The sequence below is a fragment of the Sus scrofa genome, chromosome 6 (genome assembly GCF_054392235.1).
Source record: "Sus scrofa isolate SSC_HxYL_T2T_F1_AM1 chromosome 6, Sscrofa_HxYL_maternal_Yorkshire_Landrace_v2.0, whole genome shotgun sequence".
Taxonomy (NCBI): Eukaryota; Metazoa; Chordata; class Mammalia; order Artiodactyla; family Suidae; genus Sus; species Sus scrofa.
The window spans coordinates 110,750,022-110,771,070 of record NC_139388.1 but is presented as its reverse complement, the minus strand read 5'-3'; the positions used below and the strand labels follow the sequence as shown (position 1 = coordinate 110,771,070).

At 36.3% G+C, this 21,049-nt stretch overlaps 1 protein-coding gene across 7 annotated transcripts in view; it reads left to right on the top strand.

The window, feature by feature from the left end:
- The window catches only part of ROCK1 (Rho associated coiled-coil containing protein kinase 1), a 151,034-nt gene that overhangs the window by 22,985 nt on the left and 107,000 nt on the right, over positions 1–21,049 (top strand). For all 7 annotated transcript variants that reach the window (XR_014807728.1, XM_084964317.1, XM_084964319.1 and 4 more), the window contains exon 2: positions 14,631–14,712. Coding sequence is in view for 6 of the 7 variants with exons in the window: in XM_084964317.1 (XP_084820443.1) it covers positions 14,631–14,712 (82 nt within the window). In the remaining variant the exon portion in view is untranslated. The remainder of the gene's footprint in view (positions 1–14,630; positions 14,713–21,049) is intronic.

The window sequence follows — 21,049 nt, the reverse complement described above, 5'->3', positions numbered from 1 at the left end:
TAATTAAAGTATATGGGAAGATGTGCATATGATATATACAAACACTATGGTATTATATTTAAGGGACTTGAGCATCTGCAGATTTAGGTATTTGCAGGGGTCCTATAACCAATCCCTTGCACATACCAAAGAAGGACTGTATGTTGGTCCTTCCATGAATGGCATACTGTCCTGATTGTGGTAGCTGTGTAAGTCTTAAACTTAGGTACAGTTTTTCTTCCACCTTTCTCAAAATTGTTTTATCTTTTCTAGTTCCTTTGCTTTTCCATATAAATTTTAGAAAAATCTTGCCTGTATCTACAATATCTAGAAAATTTTTGCTGGGATTTGTTAGGAATTGTATTAAACCTATATGTTAATTTTGGGAGAATTGATGTCTTTACTTGGTTGAGTCTTCTAATCCATGAACACTGTAAATCTCTCCATTTATTTAGATCATTTTTTGTGCTGGGAGCAGCAGGGGAGTTGTATACTACATGATACATGATCATTATATCCATTTATATCCTCCTGTCAAGGAACTTACCTGCTTTACTTTCGGCCATGCCTACAGCATGCAATAGTTCCCAGGCTGGGGATCAAACCCAAGCCACAGCAGTGACAATGCCAAATTCTTAACCACTGGGCCACCAGGGAACTCCTACATCTTAAAAAAAATTTTTTTTAATTTCTTTCATCAGTAGTTTATAATTGTTAACTTAAGTCCTATGTATATTTTGTTAGATTAAATATTTTATTTGAGTAAATGTAAGTGGCATGGATTTTTGATTTTGGTTTCATCATGTTCATTGCTAATATATAAAAATGTAGTTGTTTTTGCATGTTGGTCATATGTCTCATGACCTTATGGCACTCACTATTAGTTCTAGGTGTGTTTTTTTTGTTCTGTAGCCCCTTGTGATTTTCTACTTAGACAATCATATTATCTATAAATACGGACTTTTTTATTTTATTTCTTCTTTCTGAACTATATGCTTTTTATTTCCCTTTATTGAGCCAGTTATGAGTTCCAGTACTGTGTCGAATAAGAGTGGTGTGAGAGGACATCCTTGCCTTGTTCTTGATTTTTGAGGGATATTATAGGTTTTTTTCTCTTTCTTTCTAGTTTTCTGAAAGTTTTTCTCATGAATAGATGTTAGATTTTTGTCAAGTACTTTTCCTGCACATGATATGTGATTTTTTTTCTTCTTTAGCTTGCTTGTGTAGTGAATTACATATGAAGAGAACTTTTAAGATTTACTTTTAGCCATATCTGCAACCTACATCACAGTTCATGGCAATGCCAGATCCTTAACCCACTGATCGGGGGCCAGGGATCAGACCCATGCCCTCATGGATACTAGTTGGGTTCATTACCACTGACCCACAACAGGAACTCCTCAATACTGTATTGTTAACTACAGTCGCATGTTATATCCTTAGGACCTTTCTTGCAACTGGAAGTCCAAGCCGCTGTCTTACAGCTAAGACCTCTTTCCATTCTAGCCGCATATCCCTTCATAAAGCAACTGATGACTGTTGTTGCCTCCCTGTGTGTGTGTTGCGGGGGATATGAACAGGGGCTGGACGTCCTGTGGAAGCCTCTTCAGACTTGAGTTATTCTTGGCTCAGGGGTCTTCACATAATGAATTACCATCACCTTGCTTCCCCAGCTGCTCACACAAGCTGGAGAGGCTTCGAAGGAAAGAATTCCTTTCCAGTCAGAAGTGTGAGAGCTTTGAGAGGCATGTGCCTCTTTACAATCTTTCTTTGAGTCACTGAGCTTTTGAAAAAGTCCCTTTAGACCAAAACACCTGTATCACAGTGGGCTGGTACACACGTAGATGCTACAGATTTTATCCTGAGCAGCTTATGATATAATCTTATATGCCAGAATTAAAATTTAAAAATGAATGTTTATTGTATTCTTCCAACCAACCAGGGAAAACAAGCTTCTTTACCTATAGTGCTTTTGTATGTGGGTTTTTGTTTTTTTGCCTTGCCCTCAGGATGTGAAAGTACCCCAGCCAGGTACCAAACCCATGCCACAGCAGTGATAATGCTGAATTTTTAACTACTAGACCATTAGGGAACTCCTTGTGTGTATTTTTTTGCACAGCTTTTTTATTGGTTACTCTAAGTATTGGACATAGATAACTTATACATTTGATTGGTGTTGACATTTTACTAGTTTAAGTGTAGAAATCTTACCACCTTTATATTCCTTTACCCTGCTAGTATATAATATATTCATCTTTATAATCTCCTTACATACAGTGAGAAACAGGTAATGTTAAAATTTTCTGCTTCTACTTTCTAGAGAATGAAGTTGTATTGTATTTTTCCATATTTTTACTTTTTCATTCATTCTTGATATCCCAGAATTCTTTATCATTTTCTTTCTATTTGAAGAATTTCCTTTAATAATGATGCCAGCTGTACTTCAATTAAAGTTTTTTTAAATAAATAAAAATTTTCTTAAACCATTGCTTTTAGGATAGGTCTCTTGGTAACAAATCTCTTAGTTTTTTTGTCACTTGAGATTTTTTTTATTGTTTTTTTCTGGATATAGAATTCTAATTTGACAGTATGTCTTGTTAGTTTGTTCAATCTATATAGGTTTATGTCTTTTGTTAAATTTAGGGAATTTTTAAGCCTTCATTTATTTCAATCCTTTTTAGTCCCATTATTTTTCTTTTCTCCTTTAAGCTTCCAGTGACTTAAGTGTTTAGTCTTGTTAAGATTCCACAGGTCTCTGAGTCTGTTCATTCTTTTTTTTCCGCTATAATCAAGGTCTGGCCTTAGGAAAATTTGTATAGGAACTTTAAGAAGATAGCAATGAGCTGTTGGTCTTTTTTTTTTCCTTTTTATAGCCGCACCTGAAGCATATGGAAGTTCCCAACTAGGGGTTGAATTGGAGCTGCAGCTGCAGCCTACACCACAGCCAGGGCAATATCAGATCAGAGCTGCAACTGTGAGCTACACTGCAGCTTGTGGCAATGCTGGATCCTTAACCCATTGAGCAAAGCCAGGGATCAAACCCACATCCTCAGAGATGCTATGTCAGCTTCTTAACCTGTGGAGTCACAATATGATCTCAAGTTGTTTTTGCTTTTTTTTTTTTTTTTTTGTCATTTCTAGGGCTGCACCCACAGCATATGGAGGTTCCCAGGCCTAGGGGTTGAATTGGAACTGTAGCTGCCGGCCTACACCACAGCCACAGCAATGCCAGATCTGAGCCACGTCTACAACCTACACCACAGCTCACGGCAACGCTGGATCCTTAACCTACTGAGTGAGGCCAGGGATCGAACCTGCAACTCACGGTTCCTAGTCAGATTTGTTAATCACTGATCCATGATGGGAACTCCAAGTTTTGGGTTTTTTTTAAACAAAGTTATTTTATTTTGTAATTCAACAGCAAAATACAATCATTCTGAAAAAAAAAATACAACATTGTAACTAAAAGTGCTGATTAAGGTGTCATGAAGCACAAAAGCACACATGCTAAGTGATTCATTTTGCTGCCTTTGAAAGGAAGCACTACTTTGCATCCTTTTCCTCTTTATTAAATAATGAAGATCACGCACTATTGTTTATTAAAATAACTAATAAATTTGGCTCTTTGACATGTGCCAACCCAGTTGCAAAAAGGACCCTGAAAAATAAAGACTCCCCAAGCCCTTTTCTTGGCTCAATGAAAGGTTTCAGACTGGGAGGGAAAAGTACATTTCATTTTTTATTGGTCAAGTGTAATTGGCTGAAAATAAGCTTGGTTTTCTCACTTCCATTTACAAATTGACTAAGCTTTTTTTTTTTTTTTTAAATGTTTTCCTAGTACTACTAACTAAATATATGACATGTTTTGTTTTTCCCCTAATGAATTTGAAAAAGAAACTCTGTCCCCAAAGCAAAATTGAACCATCTGAACTTTTTCACAAAGTCTAACCAGCTTGTGCTCTCCCCTATCTATAAACTATGAAAGTGATAGGAGCATCCTCTTTGAAATTACCTGTGAACATATTTCTGTAACTTATTAGGATATATCAGTTTCTTTACACAACAGCCCTACGTGGTACTTATTGTTATTATCCGTATTTTACAGATGAGAACATTGAGGCTGTGAAGGCTTAGATAACTTACTCAAGGTCATGTGACTATTAAGTGTTCTAGGTTGGATGTGACCCCATGTCCTTTTGATAGGATACTGTTTACATGGAAGTGTTTTCTCTATTCTATTTTATTTTATTTATTTTTGCTTTTTGGAGCCACACTCTAGGCATATGGAGGTTCCCAGGCTAGGAGTCAAATCAAAGCTACAGCTGCCAGCCTACACCACAGCCCACAGCAGCGCAGGATCCAAGCCTCGTCTGTGATCTGCACCACAGCTTATGGCAATGCCGGATCCTTAACCCACTGAGCAAGGCCAGGGATTGAACCTGCGTCCTCATGGATGCTAGTCAGATTTATTAACTGCTGAGCCATGATGGGAACTCCTATTTTTTCTATTTTATAAGGTTTTTCCCTCAATTTTGTATCTTAATTCTGTCCTCACAGTTTTTGGAGCCTCACTTAATCATTTTTTTTCTAAAAATATGTTTTGTTTGTTTGTTTTTTTACCTTGACAGTGTTTCATCAAGTTTAGGTTTTTAATCTTTCTCATTCTTTTGGCCGTTATTTCATTTGTTCCTTTTCTGTTAACTTTTCTACCCACTGTAAGCTAGTTTATGCCCCTTTCACTGTGAGAAGAATTAGATTTAAGGTTGATAGTGAATTTTAAAAAATTTTCCCAGAGAGCCTCTCCTCTGGGCTGTTTCCCAGAGAGCCTCTCCTCTGGTCTGTTTTACATCTGTTATAATCTTTTTGCTCACATGTCTATGGGGTTTGTAGCTGTACCTTTTATGAGCCATGCCCCTACTGCTTTTTCTACCAGTACTCTTAGTTATACAAAGCAGAGACAAGGTCCTTGCCTTGGTCCTTCAGGCATCCACCTGGCAGGTTAGAACAGACATATACAGTGTTCCATTCCCTCCTGTTCAAGGTGGGGGAAGTGGGAACCAACTGGACCACCCCCACTCTGGGAGTGAGGAAGGCAATAGTGAGTAAACATATCACAAAACTTTCCTACCATATGAATATAGCTTTTACTTGATTCCATGTTGCCTTGGTTACTTTAAACCTTTGTTTTCCTGAGCTCCTACGAAGTTGATTCAGAGAGCTTCTGGTTTGGTTTTTATTTATTTATTTATTTATTTGGTTTGTTTTATGTTTCTGTAGGGGAATAAGAGTTGAGTGTCCTAGTCCACCGTTTTGCTAATGTCCTATAGTGACTTTTTACAGAAATTGTGGCACTTGTTTCCTGTACCTCCTCCTTCTCACCTCATGGAGCTCTAGAACATCCTGTTCTCATTCTCTAAATTTTCTGTGCCTCTCTTCTCTCTAGATTGCCTTGCCCCACCTCCATCTTATTCTTTTTAAATTCTGTTCTTTAAAGATCAGCTCAAACAAATGAGACCTGATTAAATATAAAAACTTTTGCACAGCAAAGGAAACCATACACAAAACCAAAAGACAGCCTATGACTGGGAGAAAATATTTGCAAATGATGCTACCCAAAAGTAATCAACTTCGAAAATATACAAGCATCTTGGATAACTTAACATAACCGCCCCCCCCCAAACCCAGGATGTTCCCATTGTGGCTTAGCAGCTTATGAACCCTATAGTATCCATGAGGACACGGTTCAATCCCTGGCCTTGCTTAGCGGGTTAAGGATCTGGCATTGCTGTGAGCTGTGGTGTAGGTCTCAGACAAGGCTCGGATCTCATGTGGCTGTGGCTGTGGCACAGGCCAGTGACTCCAGCTACAATTCGACCCCTAACCTGGAAACATAAGCCACAGTGTGGCCCTAAGAACCACCCCCTCCACTGAAAAAAAAAAAAAATAAAACAACCCAAACAACCCAATCAGAAAGTAAGCAGAAGACCTAAATAGACATTTTTCCAAAGAAGACATACAGATAGCCAACAGGCACCTGAAAAGTTGCTCAGTATCATCACTAAGTAGTGGAGAAATGCCAGTCAAAATTACAGTGAGGCATATCACCTCATACTGGTCAGAATGGCCATCACTGGAATTCCTGTCATGGCTCAGAGGTTAACAAGCCTGAGTAGTATCCATGAGGACTGGGGTTTGATCCCTGGCCTCACTCAGTGGGTTAAGAATCCAGTGTTGCCTGAGCTGTGGTGTAGGTCACAGCTGCGGCTCGGATTTGATGTTGCTGTGGCTGTGGTGTAGGAGGGCAGCTACAGCTCTGATTCAACCCCTAGCCTGGGAACCTCCATATACCACGGACTTGGCCCTAAAAAGACCAAAAAAAAAAAAAAAAAAAAAGGCCCTCATCAAAAAGTCTACAGGTAGTAAATGCTTCTGGAGAGGGTGTGGAGAAAAGGGAACCTTCCTACACTGTTGGTGAGGATGTAAATTGGTGTAGCCGCTATGGAGAACAGTATGGAGGTTCCTTAAAAACTAAAAACAGTGTTACCAGATGATCCTTCAATCCCACTTCCAGGCATATTATCTGAAGAAGACACTAATTTAAAAAGATAACAAGCAGGAGTTCCTGTCGTGGCGCAGTGGTTAACGAATCCGACTAGGAACCATGAGGTCGCGGGTTCGGTCCCTGCCCTTGCTCAGTGGGTTAACGATCCGGCGTTGCCGTGAGCTGTGGTGTAGGTTGCAGACGCGGCTCGGATCCCGCGTTGCTGTGGCGCTCTGGCGTAGGCCGGTGGGTGGCTCCAGCTCCGATTCAACCCCTAGCCTGGGAACCTCCATATGCCGCGGGAGCGGCCCAAGAGATAGCAGCAACAACAACAACAAAAGACAAAAAAAAAAAAAAAAAAAAAAAAAAAAAAAAAAAAAAAAAAAAGATAACAAGCACCCCAGTATTCATAGCAGCACTATTTGCATACAGTAGCTAAGACATGGAGGCAACCTAAATGTCCATGGACAAAGATGATGTGTGGTGTGTGTGTGTGTACATGCACACACATATATAATGGAATATTACTCAGCCATAAAAAGAATGAATTAATACTCTTTGCAGAAACATGAATTGACCTAGAGATTATCATACTAAGTGATTTCAGCCAAAGACAAGTATCATATGATATCACTTACATATGGAAAATTTTAAAATGATACAAATGAACTCATTAACTGAACAGAAATAGAAAACAGATTTATGGTTACCAAAGGGAATAGCAGTGAGGAGAGGGGAGATAAATTAGGAATTTAGGGTTAACAGATAATATATAAAATGGATAAACAATAAGGACCTACTGTATAGCACAGGGAACTGTATTCAATGTCTTATAATAAGTCTTATGTATATAAAACTGAATCACTTTGCTATCCACCTGAAACTAACACAGGATTGTAAATTAACTCTAACTTTTAAAAATGGTTAAAGAGCAAAAAAAAGGAATCAGCTCAACTGTTATTTCCTTTATGAAGCCCCAACTGATTAAACAGTCATTTCTCTGTTTATGTAGTATCTACTTATAATACCGAGGCATCTATATTATTTATTTTTTTCTAACTACTAACCAGTAAACTGCCAGAGACAGGAAGTATTTTGTTACTACTGCTACTACTATTACTAATCCTGTTTTCCTACAGAGGAGGCAGACTTATAAATAAATAATTATAACAAATATGGAAATTCCTGAAATAGGAAGCACATAGAAGATGTTTATTAACGTCTTCTCAGAGTCTTTGGGAAGGCAGCACAAAGTGACATTTGAGGCAGTCTGAATATAAGAAATATTCACAGCCCAGCTAGAAAAAGAGAGCAGGTGCAAAGGCAGTGGGGTAGAATGAGTGTGGCCTTTTTGGGAGATGACTGGTAGCACACTATGGCTCAAGTCTAGATTTACACATGTAGATAAAAGGCTAGAAAGGTGTAGTTTGAGGTTGATTGGGAAGAGCTATTGTATGTTTTACTAAGTATTTGGAATACTTAATTTTTTTGTATTATAATTGTCCTGGGGAACATTGGCAGGTATATAGTAATGTCACATTGGTTAAACAAATTTTAATTGTATTTAATATCATAAATTGTTAAAAATTCCCTGAGGAAATTGTTTTCATTTTCATATCAGTACTAAATTTTGAGAAATTCCTTATCTCTTTACTAACAAAGAAGTTTACATTTGCTTTAGTAGCAAAAATATTTTCTTTAAATGGTAATCCTCTGTCATCAAACATTTGACAGTAGTCCAAAAAAAAAAAAAAAAAAGTCACCCTGTTTTAGAAGCAGTTTGGTTTTCAGAGGCCCTAATTTTACTGCCATAGTTTTACTGGATTTGTTGGTGGTTTCTCAAAAAAATATGTCTTGTTTAGAATAGTAACAATTTCGATTTTGAAAATTTTACTTGAAAATGAATGTTTTTTTTATACATAGTATATTTTCCTTTGCTAGTGCCATTATATTCTCATACCTTATAACAGATGTGTTATTACTAATGGCTCTAATCCTAAATGATATTTTACACAGGATTCTTACTTTTGTAATTCAGAACTATCCAAAGACTAAAGTTTGCATCAGTGTTTTGTTGAATAATTTTCTTCTATCTCTCCTTTGCTTAAACTCTGCTGTGAGATAACACAACCAGCGTTTTTTCCCCCTCCTAATACCACTTCTTAAGAAATATGACAATGTCCACTCTTTAGAGATTTTTGTAAAATGTTATACTTGTTAATTATGCCTGTCTTTCTTTGCTTATGTGAAAGTACTCCTCCAGTACAACTAGCGTCTTTCAAAATACACAGCTGCAATTGGTTTACTATCATTGTTCAACTATAAGTAGCAAAGAATCTATTATAATTCTTTGACATTGATTGGCTTCTCTCATATATTTACTCCTCTGCAATTTTTTTTTTTTTTTTTTTTTTACAGCTGCAACTGTGACTTAAGGAAGTTCCCAGGCTCAGGGGCAAATCAGAGTTGCAGCTGCGGGGCTATGCCATAGCCACAGCAATGCCAGATCTGAGCCACATCTGTGACCTATGCCACAGCTTGTGGCAGTGCCGGATCCTTAACCAACTGAGTGATAGCAGGGATCAAACCCGAATCCTCACAGAAATTAGTTGGGTTCTTAACCTACTGAGCCAAAATGGGAACTCCTCCTCTGCAGTTCTTACATTGATGATAGAGCTATATTATGGACATGCTGTGAAAGTAGAAAGTAGAGGGTAGCTTGGTTTCTTGGATAAATCTTAAAATTAAGTGAAGGAACAGTAAGGACTACATGCTTTGACTGTCATTCCCTGTGAATTGTTTTTGCACGTAGAGAAATGTTAATTTCTGTTAAGGTCCTGAATCCTGGTACTAGAATATGGACTTCAGGAAGTGAGAAGTCTTACTCTTCATTATTTTACAGACCTTCAGAGTGTCGAATAACAGTCAAGATTGTTTGCCTAAGTTTATGGCTGGATATAGACATTTCCTACCTCATGTAGCTTCTCCACTGCGTTAAAGTGGAAGCCTGAATTCCCTTCCCCAACCCTAGTGTCTTGACTCTCTTAGCTTCTGTTGGTATATGCCTTAGGTTATGCTAGGTGAATACCTTCTTGCCCATTTTATTTCTCTGATAAAATCATATAAGTTTTCTTATGGATGATACTGAAAATCCATATACTGTCTCCTACTCCTGTAAAATTAAAGTATACGGTGATAGGTCCAGACACCTAGTGACAGTAAAAAGTTCATGGAAGCAACTAGTTTTCCATTAACAAATGCATGATTGAATTCCATGGTCAGGCCTTATGTAAAAAAAAAAAAAAGGCAACAACACATTTTTAAAACTGCATATGGGATTACTACACTGGGAAGGGTTGAACAATCATGACCTAATATTTACTCATAAGGTTTTATGACCACATGACTAAACATCTATTTTCCTCTTTATGTCATTTCCATCAATAGTGAGCTAACTTGTAAAACTTTCAAATGTCTGCTAGAGAAATAAAGAGTGGGAAGTGGAACTATTTAAGGGTCAAACATTTCATGTATTTTACTCATTTAACTCTCAGAAATTCATTCTGAGTTGTAGTTAGTTATCATCACCATTTTACAAAAGAGAAAACTGAGGCTCAGGAAGGTTATGTGACTTGTCCTCCCAACAGTAACATGTAAATATATATTTTTTTTCTTTAAAATGCTGTTGTTGCTTTATTTTTTCGTGGTTGAATTCTTTTGACCCATCTGGAATTCATTTTATTATTAATATGACTCAAAAGTCATTCTTCTCCTGTAGTGCCATCCAGTTATACAAACAACGTTTACCAAAGAGTGACACTTTTTGTCACCCTTGTCTTACCCCTGGCCTCAGGATTTGTTGTTTTGGGGTTTGTTTTTTGTTTGTTTGTTTGTTTTCTTTTTTTGCCATTTCCATGACATGTGGAAGTTCCCAGACTAGGGGTCCAATCGGACTATAGCTGCCAGCCTACACCACAGCTCATGGCAATGCCAGATCCCTGACCCACTGAGTAAGGCCAGGGATCAAACCCGCATCTTAATGATTAGTTGGATTTGTTTCCACTGTGCCACAACAGGAACTCCGGTTCATGCTATTTTCATTCAGTGACATCAAAGTGTTTGAATTAGGATGCTTTTAGTCACAAGAAATAGAAGATTCAATGCAAATTCAGATAAGCCATAAGGAAAATTTATTACCTCAAGAAAGCACAGGAAGAATAGGCTCCAGAGAGTTTAATTCTGTGATTCAACAAACATCATTGGAGACCCAGGTTCTTTCCATCCTTTGTCTGTGCTGTCCTCATTTTGTTTGGCTTTGACACTTCCCAACTTCTCTTGAGGTCACAAGGTGGCTACTGTTGTTTAAGATGTCACATACATATATAACAATTTCTTATGAGAGGGAGACTGTCTTACATGTATCTCTTTCAAGAGAGAAGAAACTTTCCCCAGAAGACTTTCTGTATTCCTACATGTTTCTTTTCATTTGCTAGATTATTACCATGTTCCTATATTTAGGATGAACACTGGCAGGATTAATAGGCCTCTATGTTTGGCTTAGATTCAACTAAGCAGAAGTGACCTCTTGGAGCCAGGAAGTTCTTCCCTTCCTTGGAAACTCATAATCTTATGGAGGAGGGTGGGTGACCTGAACAAAATCGGGGTTGAATTAGGAAGGTAGAAGGGGGAAATAGTTGTGGTCAAAGAGCCAGCAGTATCTGCCACGCTATGAGTAAAACATGCTCAGTTATGGGGCTTAGCTTACTCACAGATTCTGAAGTCTAGCTATGAAGATTAAAGTGAAAAATAACTCTAATACAAGAAGTGTTTTAATAGGTAGATTAGGGAAGGTCATGCAAAAGAGTAAATAGTGGTGTACTAAAGAAAACATAGGGAGTTCCTGCTATAGCTCAGTGGTAATGAACCTGACTAGTATACATGAGGATGCAGGTTTGATCTCTGGCCTCATTCAGTAGGTTAAGGATCTGGCATTGCTGAGAGCTGTGGCGTAGGTCGCAGATGCTGTATAGCTATAGCTGTGGTGTGGGCCAGCAGCTGCAGCTCCATTTGGACCCTTTGCCTGGGAACTTCCATTTGCTGCGAGTACAGCCCTAAAAAGACACATGCACACACACACACAAAAGAAAAGAAAAGAAAACATAGTGTTTTGAACCAGAACACTGGGTTTGATCCTTAACCAGTGTACTTTCTAGTTTTAATTAGAAAAATGATATGATTTTCTATTAATTTTTGAATAATACATCTTGGATTTAAATATACATGTTTATTTTCAATCTAACTTCAATTTAAAGAAATCCAGGATTTTAAAATCATTTTTTTATCATAGTCACATTATTTCTGTAACTGTTAGACTAAGAGTTTGTGTTTTGATTGTAATACCACTTACTAACTAGCTGTGTGGCACTGGAAAAGTCGGTTAATATTTCTGATTGTTATTGGCCTTGACTTTGGTATGAAGTGATTAAACAAGGTATTTTTTGAGGTTCTTTTCTTTCTAACATTTAGTAACTTTAAAAAAACTTATTTGGAGTAAGATTGGGGCAGTTGTTTTCAGTATATTTATTGAAGAGAACATGTGAGTAAAATTTAATATACATGTCCCTCACTTTTTAATGTTTGATATAAGAAAACAATTTAAGCTGTTATAAATGTAGATGTTCTTACCCTTCTAAAACTAGAAAGGGAGTTCCTGTTGTGGCACAGTGAAAATGATTCTGACTAGGAACTATGATGTTGTGGGTTTGATCCCTGGCCTTGCTCAGTGGGTTAAGGATCCAGCTTTGCCGTGAGTTGTCGTGTAGGGTTGCAGACTCAGCTTGGATCCCGCATTGCTGTGGCTATGTTGTATGTAGGCTGGCGACTACAGCTTCAATTCAACCCTAGCCTGGAAACTTCCATATGCCATGGGTGCAGCCCTAAAAAGCAAAGGTAAATAGATAGATAGAGAGATAGAGAGATAGATAGATAAAACAAACTAGAGTATCTTTGAAAGTAGCTATTTACTAGGAGCTCTTAAAGTATAATAATATATTGATATTATTGCATTATGCCTACTTGTATTTCCCAGATAACTTTATCAGAATTCAGCCTAAAAATTTTTCTTGTGTAGCTAATATTATTTGTACTACTCTATAATCTATAATTTTTTGGAGTGACACGATGCACTGAAACTTAGTATCTAATCTAAGAAAAGTATTATTTCTTGAGTAACATAATGCCTTTACTATGGAGCATAAAAATTATTGGTTTAATGTACATTTTATGCCCACTTGTTCAAGACACTCTACAAGGTGCCATGGGCTAAAATGAGATGTTAACTGTGGTTTCTGCTTTAAAGAACTTAAAATCTAGTCAAAGGTGTTTTTAAAAAAATATATTCATATTTAATTTACCTTTTCCTAGAAAGTAGTGAATTCAAATATTTATTGAATTGGTTTTCAATTTAGACTAAGTAAAAGTTCTCATCTCTCTTCTGTAAAAATTAACAGAAATATTCAAATTGCTTTTGAGATTCTAAGAAATGTATCTCAAGGATAGATGAACTTGTGCGGTGGAGGAAATTTTTCTTCAGATCTGCAAAAAACCTCTGAGTTCCAAAAAGCCAGTAATAGGGTGGGTTAATCTCTTCAAGCAGTTATCAGTAGTATTACTAGTTGTCTTCTCCATGGTCAGTTTCCACCTTACGCAGTGATGTATTTTAAAGCCTATTAAAATTTGACTGGGCCTTTTGGTTTCCTAGGGGAATATTTTAAGTATTCTAAAATAGCTGAGTTATTCACACCTTTGTTTTAACAATAAGCATAAAGCCAGTATATACTCTGGCTTTGGGTTCTTCATTCTTTTGTGAACATGACTGCACATGGTCTCCAGAAGGTGTGTTTTCCTTTGCTGTTTTTGTTTTTATTCTTAGGCTGTGTTATAGCAAACTGAATTCCCCAGCTAAGTGAAATGAAGATTTGGGGGATTATCTGAATGTTCCCTTTGCTTCTACCACATGACAAGATACAATCAGAATAGATGCATTCCTGCTTCAACACTAATGGTCCACCTTGGCGTTGCCCTGCACTTCCTTAGATAATATTTAAATATCCCCTTAAAAGTAGGAGTTCTCTGGTGGTTCAGCAAGGTAAAGATCTGGCATTATCACTGCTATGGCTCAGGTTGCTGCTGTTGTATGGGTGCATCCCCTGACCTGGGAACTTCTGCATGCCATGAGTGCAGCCAGAAGAAAAAAAAGTAAAAGTAAAAGCTCATGTTTGTCCTTTACTAATGGTTGCCCTGGAAAGTGCTTCAAAGAAAGAAAAAGACCCCTATGAAAACTGCAGATATTTATTTTAAAAAATACATTAAAATGTATCTAAATGCAGAGTTTATTTTGTACAAAACTTCACATTTTAGGAACTAATATTTAGTTACTGCCTTATAAAATATTTGTAGTAAAAAATACAGGCCATTTTTGGAGTTCCCATTGTGGCTTAGCAGGTCAAGAACCCAGTGTTGTCTCTGTGAAGATACTGGTTCAATCCCTTGCCTCTCTCAGTGGGTTAAGGATCTGGAGTTGCTGCACATTGCTGCATGGATTGTAGGTGCCGCTTGGATCTGGTGTTGCCATGGCTTGTGGCATAGACTGCAGCTGTAGCTCCAATTCAACCCCCGGCCTAGGAACTTTCATAGGCCACAGGTGCTGCTGAAAAAAGGGAAAAAGAAAAATAGATATTTGCCGTTTTTTTAAAAATCAGTGCCTGAAATAAATAAATGCAGTAGTTAAGGGAAAATGAAAAGTAAAAGTCCATGCCCTTATGGGGGAAAAGGCATGAGCTGAAGTCGAGTATAGCCAATTTGTGGTGATTTTGCTGCTCTTTTGCCAGGGAGAGTTAGAAGGTGAAAACTCTATGAAATTAAAAACAAATTTTCTCTTCTCCCAATATTTGTGTAACCTTGTAGAAGGTGTTACATGAATGCAAGATGACTGAGAGGGCAAATTAAATGTTAAAGCATGTTTTATTCTTTACTTCTTTCATTCTTTACTATGAAGAAAAGTGTTCATAGTGTGAGCCAAAAAACTAACTTTGTTCGTTTATTTGTTTAGGATGGATTGGATGCTTTGGTGTATGATTTGGATTTTCCTGCCTTAAGAAAAAACAAAAATATTGACAACTTTTTAAGCAGATGTAAGTAATTTTTTCATGGAGGTTAAAAACAGACTGTATATAATGACAGATAATTCATTTTCTTCTTTTTTTCTTTCTGTCTACTCTGGTTGTTTCATCAATAATATCTACATCAGATGAGGATGAAATGGGTAAGAAACTTTCAGTCAGTTTAGTTGCTTATCAGGAAAATCTATAAAATGTTTTGCAGACGTTTGGAGTTCCCGTCATGGCTCAGTGGTTAACGAACCCGACTATATCCATGAGGATGTGGGTTTGATCCCTGGCCTTGCTCAGTGGGTTAAGAATCTGGCGTTGCCATGAGCTATGGTGTAGGTTGCAGACATGGCTTGGATCCCGAGTTGCTGTGGCTGTGGTGTAGGCCAGCAGCTACAGCTCCAATTCGACCCTTAGCCTGGGACCCTCCATATGCCGCTGGTGTGGCCCTAAAAAAGACAAAAAAAAAAAAAAAAAAATGTTTTGCAGAGAAGGCAATGAAATGTAAATGGCTAAAATAAACATCCATTTACATTGATTTTCATTAATGTTATATTTACCCTTTATTTTTCTTTTATAAATGAATTAGCTATTATATTTTAATACCTGCAGGTAAGAATTGATTACTATGCTCCTATCACTGAGATATGAGAATTTTCTCCATGAAAGGTGGCTTATTTAATAGTTTTATAAATGTTCTTTTATAAAAACCTTTTTTTGATTTTGAAATTAGATACTATCATTTAAAATTTGATTAGAGAACTTACTGAAATAGTTTCAAACTTTTTATCTTAAAGAATTGATAGTAAGATTTTAGATTATAAAATCCTCCCCACTCCTTTTTTTTTTTTTTTTTGTCTTTTGTTGTTGTTGTTGTTGCTATTTCTTGGGCCGCTCCCGCGGCACATGGAGGTTCCCAGGCTAGGGGTCGAATCGGACCTGTAGCCACCGGCCTACGCCAGAGCCACAGCAACGCGGGATCCGAGCCGCGTCTGCAACCTACACCACAGCTCAGGGCAACGCCTGATCGTTCACCCACTGAGCAAGGGCAGGGACCGAACCCGCAACCTCATGGTTCCTAGTCGGATTCGTTAACCACTGCGCCACCACGGGAACTCCTCCACTCCATTTTTTTTATCTCTGTTCCTAAACCATGCGTATTGACAAGAGGTTGGTTTTAGTGTTATCTTTCAATTTTGATTATGTATGTTTTGTTAGAAAAATTTTAGTTTTGTTAGAAAAGTTTTAGTTTTCTAAATAGTCAAATCCTTTTTACTTTGTCTTTAACTTCTTTTATCATTTCTATACTTTGAAATTTTGCCTCAGAATTTTACTTACCAATTTTGTGTGTTTTGTTTCTCTCTCTCTCTCTCTTTTTTTTTTTTTTTTTTTTTTTTTGTCTTTTTTGGCTGCGTATGGCATAAGGAGTTCCCTGGCCAGGGATCAGATCCGAGCCACAATCATGCCCTAAGCCACAGCTGTGACAATGCCAGATCCTTAACTCGCTGTGCAGGGCCAGAGATCGAACCTGTGCCTCAGCACTCCCAAGATGCCACTGATCCCATTGTGCCATAGTGGGAAATCCTCAGATTTTTTTTTTTTCTTTTTTATAAAAATATTTGTTCAGCTTTAATTTTGTTTTGAAATATGCTACCAGATTCTGAATTAGAAACTTTTTAAGTATAAAAGTCTTCTTAATTTCTCACATCTTACTGAAATTGCAGAAAAATTTTATTGCTGTTTAATTTGTTTCACCTCTCTACTTAACAGTATAGCAAAATAACTAAAAAGATGGAGAAACTTGAACATTCCTTATTTGATGGAAGGCAAAAGAATAAATGCTTGTTAGTTCAAAGTAGAGGCTGTGTGATTTTATGAAATAGGGTAGCAAGAATTGGAACATATGTTTTTAAAAGTTTGTTATTCCTTTTGCTATGCAACATTGCTGCTTTCATAATATTGTTTGCTTTATATGTTATAAATAGAAATATCAGTAGCCACAGTGGAAATAAGTAAAATAAAATGAAAGCATAAAGCTAAAGTAAACTATTTGGCTGATAAACCTATGTAGTTTAGCCTAGTTTTTAGATTGGAGAAAAGTACAGAAAATAATATTAAAAACTTTAGCAAATCATATCTAGCATCAGGTAAAAATTGTGATCAAGTAGGGTTTATACTAGGATTTCAGACTTAGTTGAAGGTTCAAAAATGTTTTATTTATTTAGATAACATGCTTTTCTGTATAGAAAATCCTCATGATTCTACAGAAAGAGCTATAAGAACTAATTAAATAAGTTCAACAAGCTTGTAGGCTAGAAGGTTAATATATGAAAAGCAGTTTATTACCATATATATCACTATATAAAATTTATAATTGACATTGTATCAAATAAAGCACCACTTAGAGTAGAAACAAAAATGTGAAAAATTTAGGGATGAATTTGAGAAAATACATGGAAGAATAAACTGGAAACTAATATTACTGAGAGAAATTAAAAACATAAAAAAGTTACCCAATGTTGATGGATTGGACAATTTAATATTAAAATGTCAAGAGACCCCAAATTAATTTATCCCTAGAGTCTATGTAAACTAAAACTTTTTTTTTTTATATAAAATGACCATCAATTCTAAAATTCATCTGGCAATGTGAAGGGTATGGGACAGCCAAAACAATTTTGGAAAATAAGAACAAAGTTAGGACTGGCACTATTGGATTTCAAGATCAAGGCAGTATAATGAAATGAAAGAATAAATATATAGATAAGTAGAACAGAAACAGACCCATATGTATAGTCAATTGATTTTCAACAAAGTTGACAAGGTAATTCAATATTCAAGCCTTACTTTGCAATATATGTATATATAAATCAACTTAAAATAGATCATAGAGCTAAATATGAGAGTTAAATCTGGTTACACTTCTAGAATAAAACATGGAAAATATTTGTGCTTTTGTTTAGGCCAGAATTTGTTAGATGGTATACAAATAGCACAAACCACTTTTTTTTTTTTTAAAAAAAGATAAATTGTAATCAAATTCAAAACTTTTTCTCTTCAAATGACACTGCTAAGAAAATGAACAGGTAAGCCACTTCTTTTAGACTTCTGTTTCATACCACATACAAAATTAATTCAGAATTTAAAACTGTGGAGTTCCCTGGTGGCCTAGTAGTTAAGGACTTGACATCATCACTGCCGAGGCTCGAGTTCAGTCCCTGGCCTGGGAACTTCCAAATGCCATGGGTGCAGCCAGAGAAGGAAAAGGAACAAAATAAAAAAAAATAAAACCAACAAACCAATAATTCAAACAAAACATCAAAAGTTTTAATGCTTTGTAGAAGAGCCTTCATTTTAATGTTTGTGACTAATTTCTCCTAAGATTGTCTCATTACACTTGTAAAATCATGTATTGTACTATTGAAAAATGAATACTACATTATCTGTAATAAAATTAAAGATGCTTTTCATGTGCTTTGAATATAAAGTTAGACGTAGTTAGAAGTCTACACTTTTGGGGAAATTCTAAGGAAGAAAAATTGTGAAATAGTAAAATTTATATTTATTTTTTATATAATCTACTTCTGCATTTAAAGCAGATAAATTTGGGGATTTCCTTGGTAGCCTAGTGGTTGAGGACTTGGCCTTGTCACTGCTGTGGCTGGGGTTCGATCCCTGGCCTGGGAACTTCCATGTGCAGTGAGCATGGCCAAAAATAAAGCAGATACGTTTCTTGAGAGGAAAATATAAATAGATATAATGATCATATACTGTGTAGTATACAATTCCATTTTCAAGATGTTCAAGTGATGAAAAAAAATGTAAGGATTCTCTTGTGGTACAGCAGGTTAAGAATCCAACATTGTCACTACATATAGTAGCTCTGGTCACTGCTGTGGGGTGGGTTCAATCCCTGGCCTGGGAACTTCCACGTGCTTCAGGAAGGCCCCCACTCCCCCGCCCCGCCCCGGCCAAAAAACCCAGTAAAACTACTGTTTGGTTAGTGGCATTGAATGTTTCCTTCTCCACAATTAAGTAGTAAGGTACATCTAAGAGTCTGCCTTAATGTGGGACATATCCAACCAGAAAGTATTGAATGTGTTAGGGTTTTTACATGTTTTCTTATGAAGTCTATGAATGGCTTGTGTAGTTAGGTAATTCTAGCACTTTAGTGAAAGTATCTCCATTTCTGAAGGTCGAGGGGCCAGATTGCAGTCATAATATTTTGGGATTATTTTTTCAAACTGGATACTCAAAAGTGGTACTTTGTTGAAGGCCATAAGACCAGTAGATCATCATAGACAGTCTAAAAGCATACTTTTTTTTACTATATGAACATTTGATGTAAGTTTAATAGAGCAGTTAGGTCATTGGTGAAAAAGTAGATTATTCAGTAATTTGTTTTGAGACAATTGGATATCCATATATGTGGAGAAAATGAATTCAGTCTCCACTTCACAACATATACCAATATAAAGTCCAAACACACCAGATGAAATTATAGGTATTACATTTATAGTCTTCAAGTACAGAATGGCTTTTTTTGTTTGTTTTTAAAGCAGAATGCCACAGTTAGAAACTGTAAAGGAAATATTGGCAGTTTTTTTTTCCATATCAAAACTTTTTATATAAAGAAAAATAAATATAGAGGTTACTGACAAACATATATGATATGAGAACTTCCATATATGGGAACATATATTATGTGTTTGTCAGTAATCTTTATATTTATTACAACATGCAAAAATTACAACATATATGATAGAATTATATTCCTAATATATGAATAGATCCTTTCAGTCAGTGAGAAAAACAATTTAAAAATGGGCAAAGCTACTGATTGTGTAGTATAAAGGAGAAAAAATTAAAATGTCCACTGAGCAATTAACAGTTGAACAAATGCATTGAGATTTCAAGAAATATGGGTTAAAATAACCACCCTCCCCCCATCTCCACAATCTGAAAGATAAAAATTAATAATATTTAGAATTTGTGAGTAATTAAGTGAGAGTGGAAATCGGTTTATTCATTTTGGAGGGCATTTGTACAGTGTATTTTATTTTATTTATTTATTTTTTGTCTTTTTGCTATTTCTTTGGGCCACTCCTGCGCGGCATATGGAGGTTCCCAGGCTAGAGGTCGAATCGGAGCTGTAGCCGCCAGCCTACGCCAGAGCCACAGCAACACGGGATCCAAGCCTCGTCTGCAACCTACACCACAGCTCACAGCAACGCCGAATCGTCAACCCACTGAGCAAGGGCAGGGATCGAACCCGCAACCTCATGGTTCCTAGTCGGATTCGTTAACCACTGCACCACGACGGGAACTCCTGTACAGTGTATTTTAAAACTAGTACTGTTCATGAGCATAACCTAATACTTAAAGAAATGTATCCTGCAAAAACTGCTCTGCAAATACACAGGAATGTTCATCATGGCAGATATATATTGTTGTTAGAGCAAAAAGTTAGAACAACCCAAATAAAAATCGGAACATTTCTGGCAGCTGTCCACAGTGTGTTCAGTGAAAAGCAAGTTGCAGAATATCTTTTTATGTCAGTAATTATGGAAAATACATTTTTTTAAGTGAATACATATATTCCCTTGAATGAATGTACCATAGTTTAAAAAGCTGTTACTGTGGTAGTGGGCACTTAGTCCCCTCCCAGTTTTTCACTGTTATAAATAAGGCTGTTACAAAAAATGTAATTAACATTTTTTGCGTATACAACTTAGTATTTGCTCTTCCTTTCTATGAAATGAACTTCGGCAATTGTGGAGTCAAAAGTTGCATCCAGTTTGCATTTTGATATATGTTGCCAAAATACAGTTTTACACCAGAAGGTAAAAAATTCTGTATAAAAGTCAATTTTTTAATGGAGCCACAAAATTGGATATATTATGCAATATAACCTAGGATGGTATATAATCTTGTTTGAAGTTATTATAAATAAATATTACTAAATCAGGTAGATTTTCAAAAAGAAATGTTAAATATTCTCTTTTAAAATAAATTATTTATCTTGGAATAAACTCATGGAAAAGTTGCAAAAATAGTACAGGGATTCCCGTATGCCCTTTACCCAGCTATCCCTAGTGTTAACATTTTATTATAACCATGGTACATTGACAAAACCAAGAAATTAAAATTGGTATATTACTATTTACTACATACTTTACTTAGATAACAATTTTTCCACTAATCTCCTTTTTGGGGGGTTTCAGAATCCAATCTAGAATATCACATTGTATTTAGTTGTCATGTCTTCTTAGTCTCCTCCAATTTGTGAGCATTCTCAGTTTTTTTGACCTTGACAGTTTTGAAGGTTATTTGTCAGGTATTTAGGAGAACTTTCCACAGT